This window comes from Xyrauchen texanus, chromosome 44, assembly GCF_025860055.1.
Source record: "Xyrauchen texanus isolate HMW12.3.18 chromosome 44, RBS_HiC_50CHRs, whole genome shotgun sequence".
Classification (NCBI taxonomy): domain Eukaryota; kingdom Metazoa; phylum Chordata; class Actinopteri; order Cypriniformes; family Catostomidae; genus Xyrauchen; species Xyrauchen texanus.
The window spans coordinates 25,374,400-25,387,778 of record NC_068319.1 but is presented as its reverse complement, the minus strand read 5'-3'; the positions used below and the strand labels follow the sequence as shown (position 1 = coordinate 25,387,778).

The window sequence follows — 13,379 nt, the reverse complement described above, 5'->3', positions numbered from 1 at the left end:
CCTGACGTTCCCCACTCCTGACCTAAATGAATGGTAGTCTATTTATGGGTGTACATCTTTTTTCTAATCTTGTTAACTGCATATTCAGTTATTGTGCACTAAAATATGACATGTATTTACAATGTAACTAACACAATTACAAAAGGTATATAATGATGATTTGTGAATTTTAACTGCAAAACAACCCCAAAAAATGCTGCAAATTGCATCGCAAAATTTGAGAGAAGCCACAGCAAATTCAGTCATTTGGGCTGTAAAAGTGCTTATCTGTTTCTCACCCACACATATCATATTTGCTTCAGAAGATATAGATTGAACCACTGGAGTGTTAAATGTTGAATGGATTACTTTTGTGCTGCCTTTATGTGCTTTTGGAGCTTCAAAATGTTGGTCACCATTCAATTGCATTGTTTGGACGTACAATGAGCTGAACTATTCTTCTAAAAAAGCTTTGTGTTCAGCAGAAGAAAATCATACACATCTGGGATGGCATGAGGGTGAGTAAATGGTGACAGAATTTTCATTTTGGGTGAACTCTCTCTTTAAGTAAACATACAGTATATAAACTGCTGCTTACCTCACTCCTCCAATTCTTCATTCAAGGGGTACAAGGAGGCCGGGTCGAATCTCAAACTCAAGTCCTCCATTATGGCCAGTGAGTCAAATCGGTTCACCTTCACCTCTAGAATTACATTAACATGTGAACGCCTGAAATTCTCATTTATTTTAAGTGTACAGTAAATAAATCAATTCAAACAGTTGTTCTAAAGGTTTAATCAGTTTAGGATATTGTTTGGATTGCAAAGACTTTCACAATATTATCAACCCATAATTTACAGTTACATAATTTGAGTTTGTTGTATATGCTCTGTGTGCAGAAACAGGCAATGTAAACTGGCTCAATGAGTTACGCAACTGGAGGTTTCAATACAATTATTGCAATCAACGGAATTCAATGTGTTACTGGCCCAAAATAATAGCGAGGCAAAATGGCATTTCTTAAAATTGTATTCTTAAAATGAAAGGTGATATTAATATAGACCAGAAAACAGATCAACACCATGTATCTCTATTATCTTAAACCTCAACAGCCTTGAGTATTCAGTTTACAGTTTGATCTAGTGAATGTGTATTCAGTCTCTTTCAGTGTAACCAAAAGAAACGTTCCGGTTCAGCATTTGTGGCATAATGCAGATAATCACAAAAGTCCATTTCTACTTCATCACTACTTTTCTTTAAAAACAAAAAGCAAAAACCTGTGTTTACAATGGAAGTGAATGGAGCCAATCTGTAAAACACCTACGGTTTAAAAAGTATTGCCACAAGACAAACAATATGCATGCCAACATGATTTTAGTGTGATAAAATCTCTTACTAACGTTATATCCAATTTTACAACTTCGTTGACATGACAATGTCCAACAAACCCTAAAACGAAGATTTAAACAACTTTACAGCTCAAACAATACACACATTTTAAAAGAAGAATTAAATGTAAGTGCTTTTATAAAAAATTACATTTAATAACATTTCCGGTCTTAAAACCCTCCATTGGTCCCATTGACTTTCATTGTAAGTGCCTCACTGTAACTTTGATTTTTGCTTTTTTAAAGGAGGGATGAGTAGAAATAATTTTTTGGAAATTAACATTATGCCACAGATGCTGTTGATAGAGCTTAACTTGTATTGAACCCAGAATATTCCTTTAATTAGAAATAGTTAACCTAAAAGGGAAATTTCTGTCATCAATTACTTGCCCTCAAATCGTCCCAAACCCACATAACTTCTACCATAGAATGCAAAATGAAAATATATTTTAAAACCGTTCACTCTGCTTTTCCATAAAAATTACACAAAAACCATCCTAAAATGCTATAATAGAGGAGTCAAAAATGAGTTCAAAGTCATACAATAGCCACAGACCAAAATAAAAAAATTATTTGTCCCCTCTGAAATTGTATTGGCACATTATTTAAAAACTTGCTGCTATGTATTCGGTTACGAGACCTACAAAAACCACTGACATTTGGCATCACTGCCGTCAAACCTGGCGTGACGTATCTTGACATGCAAAGTTTGAATATGCGGAAGTGCAAATGAGGTTTGAGAGCAGCGACAGAGGAAGATTTTCAGTAAATAACGACTTAAATTTCAACATTTCAGTCTGTTCCTCACACAAAGCTTTAATACGGCTTTAAAGCATTTAGAATAGTTCCAAGAAAGAAAGTCATGCACGTTTGGAATGATATGAGGGGAGTAAATGACAGAATATTCATTTTTGGGGAGAACCTTTCCTTTAAATATTGCGTCCTTTTCGAATCCTGGGAACAGCGCAAAATTCGTACAAATACTTCTCAGAGAATGAGAGCAAATTGGGTGGTCCTCCTTCGCTTTAGTGTCCTTAGCCTATTAATCTACTGCGTCAATGCGTGTGACACATGCAACAATTTCCAGATAGCAGCTCGAGTTGAATGTTTAGTGGACGTTGTTGATCACAATCCAAAAGGTGGAATATAAAAACTGCCATTTGATCAAAGAATAGGTTTACACTCTTCACGGGAGAACACTTCTCAAATATCAGTGATCCTAGAGATTGAAAACCAAAACTAACCAAAAGTATAATAAAACTTCTGCTTAGAGCGTGTATCACTTTCCTAAACTGTTAAAACAGAAATATTTTTTCTCAACTTAAATGTAACAAAAATTGTGCACAAAAATAGAAGTGCCCCAAAATACAGTTCCTTGTCCTTTTTTTAAAATACTTTCTCTTTTAAACAAAAATAAAGTGCAGCACACATTCAGGCACGGATTAAACAAAAGTCTTTGAGCAGAGCCCTTTGTCTTCCTGTCCTCTGACCCAAATCTGTTTTCCAACTGAAGTTTCATGGACTGATTGGGAGTGTCTCTTCACTGCGAGATTTCCATCATTCTCCACTCATCCGTTTCTGAACTCTCCTCTTTAGAGGCCCTGGGTGTATTTGTCCAAAGTCCAGCTTCCAAGCAACGCTTCACATGATATTCTGCCACCTGTAATATATGTGTATGTGAGAGAGAGAGAGAGCAACAGAAAATTAGAAACTAAAAACGTTTATTTTTGCGTGATACTGGATCTATTCTGGAGGTTTTTTTTATAAGTATCTGCACATCCATTAATCGGCATTTTCCACATTAACTGAAGCATTCAGTATAATCGGCACATTCATTTACATGCAAAACTTTAGGGATTATAGTTCACCCCGTATACTGATTAATGCGCCGCTCTTAAAGATTATGGCTGTTATGTAATCCTTCCTGTCTCTCATTGGCTTAGCAGACTGTCTGTGAAGGTCAGGTTCAGAGTATGTGCTCTCCGTGAGATAGGATCATGTAAAAAATGGTGGAGGAAGTTAGCTCACTCCTTCCCATTAAAAAAACCTCAAAACAACTGAGGAATGTGCAATGCATTTCACCCCTAAATGACCCTGACGCATGCCACAATACTTCCCTAAAGCTGCAAGTTAGACCTTATGGATGTATGAGTGGGAGAGCAAGTTGACATGTACTGATGTTGTGAGCACAATGCATCTGTGTTACCTGTGGGTTCATGGTGCTCAGGAAACTCTGAAGAATCTGCATATCTTGCATCTGGATGCATGTTTTAAGCTCCTGCAAATTCAGTGTTTATATAATGAGTTCAGAGATTGTAATTAGCTAGCTTCATTAGTATACACATGCTTATACAAGTTGATACAAATATTTTAACTTAGGGATATGCACAGGTATTCGAGTACTCTTACTGCTCTACTCAACAGATTTTCCTTTGCACATTTGCCTGCCATGACCAGTGCTGAATACTGTACTTTCCCCTTCAATCGCTCACCAAATCTTGCAGGTACATTTTAGTCCACTGTTGATGTGTTGTTGAGGTGTTGGATGTGAGAAGATACAATGGTATAATCATTTTGGCCAAGTGATATTTGGTTCTTGTTGGAGTCATGCAAAACATCAGACGAGGATCTGCATTTATGGTGGAAAGAAAAGGCGAAGCGGTACGAGAAACTCGGAAGCTTATCATACCAGTAAGTTTGCATGTGCATTAAATCTCTGAACACCAACAGAGCACATTTTATAAAAACGTAACACTTGTTTTCTGAATAATTATATGTAAAATGATAAAAATACTATTTATGTAGACTTTTTGTGTGCGTAATCCTAATGCCATCAGTATTAGTTTCTATATAAGCTCTGGGTGAGTGAAAAGGTTTTTTACTGTTATTTTTAAATCCTTTATTTTCTATTTTTATTAATGCATATTTTTCATAAAAAATTTTCCCTAAAGAAAAGGACAATTTGTTGAAGTCATCTTATTTTGAAAACCATTCTTGGTAACATGTGAATAAACAAATGATACATTTCACGTCCGTGTCATACTTGTTATTTTTAACTTGCATTTTAATTTACGAGTAATCAAGTAAAAAATGTTTGTGGGTTAGGGTACTCTACTACGAAATGACTCGAAAATACCCATCCCTAGTAACACTGTCATAACCAAGCACAACATGATTAAGCAATAAACTTCATCTACTCCATCTTAATCGGAGTTTATAAAATGGATAGTTTCAGCTTTAACTTCTGATTAGATAAACAACATTCAAAGCAAATCGCAAAATAGCCATGCACATGTGATAAAATTCTCTATATTAAAGAAATTTTCCAGTTTTAATACAAATTCAGCTCGCTCGAAAGCTTGTGGCATAATACCGATTACAATAAAAAAATATTTTTACTCGTCCTTTTTTATCAAATGGGATGTCAATTATTTTTTGTGGTAATCAACATTCCACAAATGCTGTAGACTGTACTTTACTTGTATTGAACCTAAAACATAGTTGCTTGGCAAACATAAAGGGCCTACAGTAAGCTAATGAACTTTATTACTTGTCTACAATCTACATTAATTAATATATTTTTAGATTACTTATATTAGATTTATGGAGTGTTCCTTGCCATAATCGCCTTTGGCTTGCTCACTTAAGGCATTTTTCATTTGCGTTATTCATTTAAAAAAACTAATAAAAACGCATTTAAAATGACATTACAGCATAATTGTTTTGTTACTGTATAACTTTCTGTAAAGTTGCTTTGTAACAATGTGTGTTTTCAAAAGCGCTATACAAATAAAACTGACTTATTTCAATTGATGACTATATGAAACCATTTATTGAATATTATTGGTATCGTTATCTACAATTTATTTATAACTTTAATAGCTTTTTTTCTGCTCCTAACCAGAGGCAAAACATTTTATCAGTTGCTTGGTTTCGAATTTGGTTGTGTTGTGCTGGGTAGCCCAGAACATTCAATGATTTTGTGCGATGCCTACCGGTGGCAAAGAATCCAGGACCTCTTTGGGGTCGAGTCGACAGCCTGCCGGTGTATTTTGGTGTGTTGTCTCCTTTGAGATTTCTCCATTAGATTTCATAGTGTACTCCTTTACTCTCTGTTTAAAGGCCTCGAGTTCTGTGTGAAAGACGTCCAAGTATCCCTCTTGCCCTGCCTTAAAAAAAAAAAAAGTTTAGATTTTGTTTAAAATATGTTAAAATTAACTTCTGATTTTTTCTACAGGAATATTTCAGAATGAGCTCTGAAAATGACACCAGAGAAAATCCACCTGATTTCTGCTTGCTCTTTTTCCTTGCCACAGGCTGTCGGTTACATCATGTCTCTCTCTAGTGGCCACTGACATTATTGCATAACACTCACATTGCCTCATTGACATTGACTTGACTATTCTTTGCAAATGACTTTGTTCATGCACCTTTATGACTAAATCACAGTAACTTGTAACATCATATATTATGGAGGTGCTCATCACACGTTAAAGGTGATATGTGCCGAAGTGGTGATTCAGCCGATTCTGCTGTAATGAATGGTCTCTCACTTTGGCTTTCTGAAAGAACTGACGGAAGCAGCCTCGTGGATCCTGTTGAGCATTTCGAGCCATCTCCAGGATAAACTGCATGACGACTGCCTGATGAGCCACCTGCTCCATTAAGGCCTCTTTCTGCAAAACATCCAGACAATACATAACAAACATGTAAATAAGTGTCCCTTAATAATAGAAGCAGCCATTAGAATGTCTGAAACACAAATTCATTTATTAATTTAGCTATATATGCATATGCGAACCTGGGTGAGAGGTAGTGTCGAATCAAGAATTCATCTGTTTGAAAACGGATTATTTTTGCAATTATGTTTGGTGATGCTAGTGGTGCAGAAATAACACTTCCAAGTCAACATACTTCCGTGAGCACAGAAAATGTGCATACTGTACATAGTATACATTCTACAAACAACACAAATAGTATGAAAAGTGTAAGTAGTATGCCATTTAAGATAGAGAGAGAGAGAGAGAGAACTCACTTGCTCTGCCTGTAGTCTGAAGCACCACAGGATCAAGTAATTGGCTGTTTCTTCGCAGATGAGATGGTGGTACTCCGATAGAAAGCGCTGACTATCATCCCACCTCCTCAACATGCCTATCCAATCGCAAGACAGATCATATGACAACCTATCAATCATGGGGTTAAACCAATAGAAATAGTCACAAACAAGAAATTATCAACACTTACCTAAATGTTTCAAGAGCTCTTCGTTACGGTGGACGAAGGTTAAGCTTTTATCATTTTCCGTTTCATTAGGCCAAAACTGTGAAATGTTTATGATACTCTGGGAAAAATAAAAACAATAAAAATAGGTAGCCCAAGTAATTTGCACATTTACACAAAACTCTCTAAATAAACAAAAAGGCCATAAAAAACTAGAGATGATTGATGTATCGACCAAACTTCAGTAAAACATTGGTATCGGCCATTCAAAGCAATTATTTTCAAATCGGGCATTCAGCCGACTGTCTAAAAGCAGTCCATGAAGGAGGCCTGGGTAGCTCAGCAAATTAAGACACTGACTACCACCCCTGGAGTCACAAGTTCGAATCCAGGGCATGCTGAGTGACTCCAGCCAGGTCTCCAAAGCAACCAAATTGGCCCGGTTGCTACGGAGGGTAGAGTTACAAGGGGTAACCTATAATTTGGTTCACGTTCTCGGTGGGGGGCATGGGGAGTTGTGCGTGGATGCCGCGGAGAATAGCGTGAAGCCTCCACACTTGCCATGTCTCCGCGGTAACACGCTCAACAAGTCACACGATAAGATGCGTGGATTGACTGTCTCAGAAGCAGACGCAACCGAGATTCGTCCTCCGCCACCCGGATTGAGGCGAGTCACTATGCCACCATGAGGACTTATGGCACTTTTCCACTGCACGTTATGGTTCGACTTGCCTCAACTCTACTCGCTTTACTTTTCTGAGCTTGCATTTCCACTGCAGTTTAGTGCCACCTCAACGTGGGTGGGATTATAAGCGGTTCGTCATAACTGCGCCGCCTCAGCTGCCGTGACATCATCCTACACACGACACAAACTGACCAAAACAATAACACGACCGCTAGCTGTTAGCTACTAGCTCATTGTGCTGCATAAAGCAGTTGTTGCATGCTGATTTTACACAAGTGTAACCGTTAAATTGGCCTGGTTGCTTTAGAAGCAAGCTTCCAGTAGCTGGTCAAATAAATAAAGTAAAGCTTTCAAGCAGCGTTTAGAGTTAACATAACAAAACATACCATCCTCCATCGTGGATCAACGCCAGTCCAGGGCAATCTCCCTCCCACTGTTCGCTGGTTTAGATAGCGTCCATTTGGTCGAACCACTTTCACTTTTCCTTCATAGTTTTGAAGTCACTTTTATTTATGTTTTTACTTTTCCCTACTCTGTTGGTAGGTCTGCTGGTTGCAGTGCGGGCAACAGCTGATACACTTCCTGAGACTTTATTGTTTGGCTCATCGCTAACGAGTGGACCGTCTGCACCTCGTTTATTGACCACGGTGTGGTTTTGCGCACAGTCATTTCTTTTTTCACAATTCGAAAGTCGCGTGAACAAATGATACTGCTTTCGCTGTTGCTAACTTTAAAACTAGAGGGTTGATGTCTCGTGTCGGAAATCCAGTGATGCTGGTAGTTATGATTCTCCCTGACCAATCAGTGATCTGTGATCTGCAGTATCGGCTCGCTTCGCTTGGAAGCTTGAATGAAGTGGTACTAAAAACGTATCAGGTACCAGGTTCTATCCAGTGTAAATCCCCAAAAAACCGAGCTGAGTCGAGTCATACCGTGCAGTAGAAAAGCCCCTTTAGAGCGCATTGGGAATTGGCCATTACAAATTGGGAAGACATTTTTTTTTTACGATTATTTACGGTCAAAATGGGGCAGAAAACTTGTCAGTCAACTTGTGCTCTGTGTGAGAGAAAAAGTCTCTTGTGTGGAATTACTTAGAATTGGGTGACAATGATAGCAGTTGCAATTTGTAAGCTTCGCACTGCTAAAACTTCACGAGGTAGAACTACTGTTAAAACTTTTAACACAGCTGACTTTATATTTTGTAATTACTCACCTTAAAGCTCGACACAGCGAAGAATATGATGAGTATGTAAAACTAAAGCAGAGGCTGCTTCAGCTAAATTGCAACAAGTGTCATCATTAATTTGAAATGTATTTAATGAGAGTTAAGAACATTAAAAAAATTCTGTCATTGTTTACTCACCCTTGTGTTGTTATAACCCCGTATTACTTTCTTTTTCTTAACACAAAGGGAGAAATTGTGAAAACCTTTTGTGCTCAGTGATGTCATACAATGGCAGTTTATGGTGACCACCACTTTAAGCTTCATAAAGGATGCAAAAGTTTAATTCAGAACTCATGACTTGTTCTGAAGGAATATGATAAGGTTTGGTGAGAAAAAAAACTGAATTTGAAAGTATTATTAAGTGAAACTCTTGACCGACCATTGGTGTCCTGTGCACATTCATGAGAGTGCACGAGAGCAGCAGTTATGCTGCCTCTGCTTGCGAGATGGGGCATTCAAGTGAAAACTTGTTGTTTATCTAAAAAAAGGTCAAGGATGCATTTCTATATTTTGTCCTAAGCAGGATATGCATTTCTATATTTTGTCCTAAGCAGGATATGCATTTCTATATTTTGTCCTAAGCAGGATATATCTCTGTCTGGTTTTTATTGGTTTTATTTGGTCCAAAATCTTTCTCATAACATTATATTGAAGCCAGCATCTCACTTGCCGGTTAAAAACGACTTGATTTTGGCCGAGAATGTTACACCGATTGATTGTTTTTGCAGAGATCTTACTCTCTTCATGCGGAGGTCTGTTACAAACACACACACACACACACGGTTTACAATTTAGAAGAGGTGACAGACATTCCCGCTCCCTCCGCTTCTTCGGTTCACCTTCGGTAAGCAAAACCTCCAAAACACTTCAGTCTCCTGTACTCTATTTCTGACTGTAGCATTTGGGTGTATGTGTGGCTGACCTTCAGCCTCCTCTGTTCTCTCAGTTTGATTGATTAAATAAGGCTTCGCTTAGAAATGCTTCTATTCTTTCACTACAAACTCTTCAGACAGTTTTGTAAGTTCTGTTCTCTGGTTTGTGTGCAGCTGTGTTGTGTTTTCTGTTGTTAAAATCACTTATGGTCCAGTTTAAGCAAAGCAAAGTGGTTTCTCGCTGGAACACCCCACCTCGTGAGTGGACGCCGTGTAACTGCTGCTCTCGTGCACTCTCATGAATGCGCACAGGACAGCAATGGTCGATCAAGCGCTTCACTTAATAATACATACAATTTCAGTTTTTTTTCTCACCAAACCTTATCATGTTCCTTCAGAACAAGACATGAGAAGCATACAATAATTTATTAGACTTCAGAATTATATTTTTGCATCCTTTTGAAACTTGAAGAGGTGGTCACCATAAACTGTCATTGTTTGACATCACAGAGCACAATTATCATTTATTTTTTTCACAGTTTCTCCCTTTGTGTTAAGAAAAAGAAAGTCATACGGGGGTTATAACAAACAGGGTAAGTAAACAATTACTGAATTTTCATTTTTGGGTGAACTATCCCTTTAAGATTAACATATACCTCTTCAGAGTGCTAATTTTCTTATAACCTTATGAAGGAATAAATAAAAAAAACTACCTGTAACAACTGGCTTTGATTTTTGCGGATAAACAATAGTTCCAAAAAGCTACTATTGGCACAGATATATCGATAAAACAGATTTGCTCTTTGACCCTAGTCATACATGGTTAGAATTAGTGCCCTTGTTTAAGACCCTAAACCCAATAAGTGTATTGTGAGTGGCTTTGGATAGAAGTGTCTGCTAAATAACTACCTCCCAAAAAAAAAAACAATGCTGCCGTTTTATTTTTAGGTTCAGAGCTGATATTCAAGTGAGATTTAAGTGCTGAGATAACACTAACACTGAAGCTATTGGATTGTACACAATGCATAAATGACTATGACATACACAAACACTGAATGACAAGTATTGAGCTTTTAAATCTTCTGAAATCTCACAAGAAAGGAATACGGAAGAGTGAAAAATACCTTGTTGAACACATCTCGGCTGGCATCTGGACACAGCTTTGGGCTCCTTCCCAGCATGCTCTCTTTATGCCTCCACTCCTTTTCGGTCTGAGAGAGTTCAGTGGAGGAGGCGAGGGCTCGAGCATGCTCCTGCTCTACAGACTCCGAGCTGTGAAGCTCCAGACCACACAGCTGGTTCTGTGCCTCTGCCAGCTGCCACTGTGACCTGATTGAGGCCTTCACACAGTGCTGCTGATGCTGGCACAGAGACTCCATACTCTCCGCACTGGACTGTGATGGGCCACAGAGACAGAATCAGTCACAATGTCTTAGAAAAAAAAAATATTTCAGTCTGTATATGAAACTAATTTTCATATATTTCTAGTCTGGGCAAAAAATGATGCTTCATTTTTGTAACCAGTCCACCGTGATAGTCATATTACACATGTTTCTGGATTTCCACAATTTTTTACTTTTCCATTACCTTTCCAGTGGGTTATAATTGCAGGCTAAGGATTTAAATATATTATACAAAGATTGCTAGGGTGGATTTTTAGGAAAATTTCCTAGTCATATAGTACCCAAAATCAATACCAAAAAATACTAAATTTTATTTAGCATAAGGAAAATTAAGCCTATGACTTATAATAAAGGGGTTATGACATGAGGAATACAATTTCCCTTGATATTTTGACATTTAAGAGGTCACTGTGCTATAAAAACATACAGTAATTTTCAGAACTCAAAACTTCCTTCTCACTGCAAAACAAGCATTTGTTGGAACCAAGCTGCCAAAACAACTCATTCTCTAATTCCTCCACATTGTGATGTCACTGTGGTAGAAATTAGCATCCGACCGCTTCCACAACAACACCTACTTTACCTTGTCACTTCTGTAGCCCCGCCCACTAGCGGGGAGCAATGAGATGGCAATGAGAGAGAGCAGGTCAGTCAAGAGCCAATCATAACAGTGGGCGTTTACTGTCCTGTCTTAAAGGAGAGGCAGCACCAAAACCAACTGTTTCTTACAGAGGGTCAGAATGAGAGAGGGAAATCATCATGTTTTACAAATATGACTTTTTTTTTTTGTGAGCAAAAACTTTCATATTTTAAAAGAACCTTAAGGAACATACATAAAATAAAAAAGAATCCCTTTAAAGCAACGCAGTTAATACTGCGACAACTAACATAAATAATAATAAAACCGATGAATACTCGGTGATGCATGAACGTGTCAGTGGAATTCCATGTATCTAATAATATCAAAGCACTCATTATCTCCAGCTGTCAGAACATGCTTGTCAACATGAGACATTTAACAATAGTTCATGATCTCATATCAAAGATCCTGACAAAACCCCTTATACCCCACAATGACTGTCAGCTGTGTCTGCCTGCCTAGACATCATTTGTGGGCAGCCAGATGCGCCTAAATGAGGCCCAAATTAGCTGTCGAGGTAGGCAGCTCAGTAGTTTTTGAAACACAGCTTTGCTTTTGTTCATCCTGTTTATGTTGCGGTGAGCTAGTGTATCTGGCTAACGCGCCCTAACGAGGGAATGGTGCCTTTAAACGCATTTAACCACTCTTTCAAGTTAAAACACTGTTCCTTAATGAAGGCATTGCGGTATAAATAAAACTGTAGTTAACTTTCTCAGGTACCTCGTGTGGGTGTGTGCAGATCATGTTTTCATTTAGGTCCTGTTCAGTGTGAAACAAGCCGCCTTCAAACCCCTCCATCCCGCTACTTAAACTCTGTCTTGAAGCTTCTCTCCGGGTTAAGGTGTTTATATAGCGTTTGGTCCGACAGACAGCAATTCGTCACCGCAAGCATAGAGGGTTATTTTCAGGTTTTAACATCAACTGTCCTGATCTGCAGCTCGTTTCAGCTGCTTATGACAACTTCCGACGCACTCACTCGTCACGTGATACACTGGACACAAATCACATGACACAGCGTTTTAAGTTGGGGTTCTTCTTTTTTCTTTCTTTTCTTTTTTTTTTTTTACACCAGTGAATATTGATAAATGACATTTAATTTTTTGTCTTTCATCATGCATCAATTAAATAGAAAAGTACAACAATGATTTTGGAGCAACACTATTGGTCAAATATAACCTTAGAAAGTTGGCTGCATCTTAATTTTATTTTTAAACCGAGATAGGTAGGTCGATTACTAAAAACCAGTTGACTTCAGCACCCCTGAGTTTATAAAATAAATAAATAAAAACAAAACAGTAATAATAATAATAGCTAAGATGTAGTGTGTGTATTAAATATATCTTAATATCCTTTTAGATAAACAAACTTTCCTTCCTGTATCTTCATATTTAAGGCCATGTTTAAAAGGAAAGTTTGTTCTAAGACCCGGAAAGAATATTAAGATATCTGTAATACTTTTGAAGTTATTCACACAAAAACTAAATTTTCCAAATTTTGGACTCACACTATATAATGCAACAAGGGTTGCTGAAGTAATATGCTTATGTATCTCTGTGTAAAAATAAAATAATGAAGTTGTTACCTTTTTAAAAAAAAAAAATGTAATCCATAGTTTTGCTCTAAATTCATAAGTGATAGGTGAATTCACCATTTTGACCCCCTCTACAAATAACAGATTACTTAGTATATATTAATAAATTACATTTAATATTTTGGCTTTCATCATAATTTATCTTTATCGTTCTTCAAATAAATTATTAACAAAATAAAAAAATGTCAGCTGGGAATTTTCTGAAATTTGTTTGATTTGACTTTAATAACTCTATTGGATATAACAAAGAATATCTATTATACCAATTATTACATGGAATATTGTTAAATGTGGATTAATAATGAGGTAGAAAAGAAATAAACTTGTTATAAATAATGTATTCTTTAATTTGTATTTATTTAAAAATATACAAATG

At 37.2% G+C, this 13,379-nt stretch overlaps 1 protein-coding gene across 1 annotated transcript; it reads right to left on the bottom strand.

Annotated features, from left to right (window-relative positions):
• On the bottom strand, positions 1 to 12,389 carry LOC127636916 (hsp90 co-chaperone Cdc37-like 1). The gene is made up of 8 exons (XM_052117717.1): positions 12,133 to 12,389; positions 10,494 to 10,763; positions 6,612 to 6,708; positions 6,403 to 6,518; positions 5,921 to 6,043; positions 5,363 to 5,536; positions 3,574 to 3,645; positions 1 to 3,027 (listed from the first exon to the last, which is right to left on the bottom strand). The coding sequence occupies exons 1-8, from the start codon at positions 12,208 to 12,210 to the stop codon at positions 2,908 to 2,910; spliced, it is 1,050 nt and encodes a 349-aa protein (XP_051973677.1). The 5' UTR covers positions 12,211 to 12,389; the 3' UTR covers positions 1 to 2,907.
• Between the last annotated feature and the right edge of the window lie 990 nt (positions 12,390 to 13,379).

Excerpts from the sequence above, each read along its gene's own strand:
- LOC127636916 (XM_052117717.1), bottom strand. The coding sequence starts at position 12,210 with ATGGAGGGGTTTGAAGGCGGCTTGTTTCACACTGAACAGGACCTAAAT. Across the intron at positions 5,537-5,920 it reads AGTTCTTTCAGAAAGCCAAA|GCAGGGCAAGAGGGATACTT; the intron begins GTGAGAGACCAT and ends TTTTTTTTTAAG. Across the intron at positions 3,028-3,573 it reads TGAGCACCATGAACCCACAG|GTGGCAGAATATCATGTGAA; the intron begins GTAACACAGATG and ends CATATATTACAG.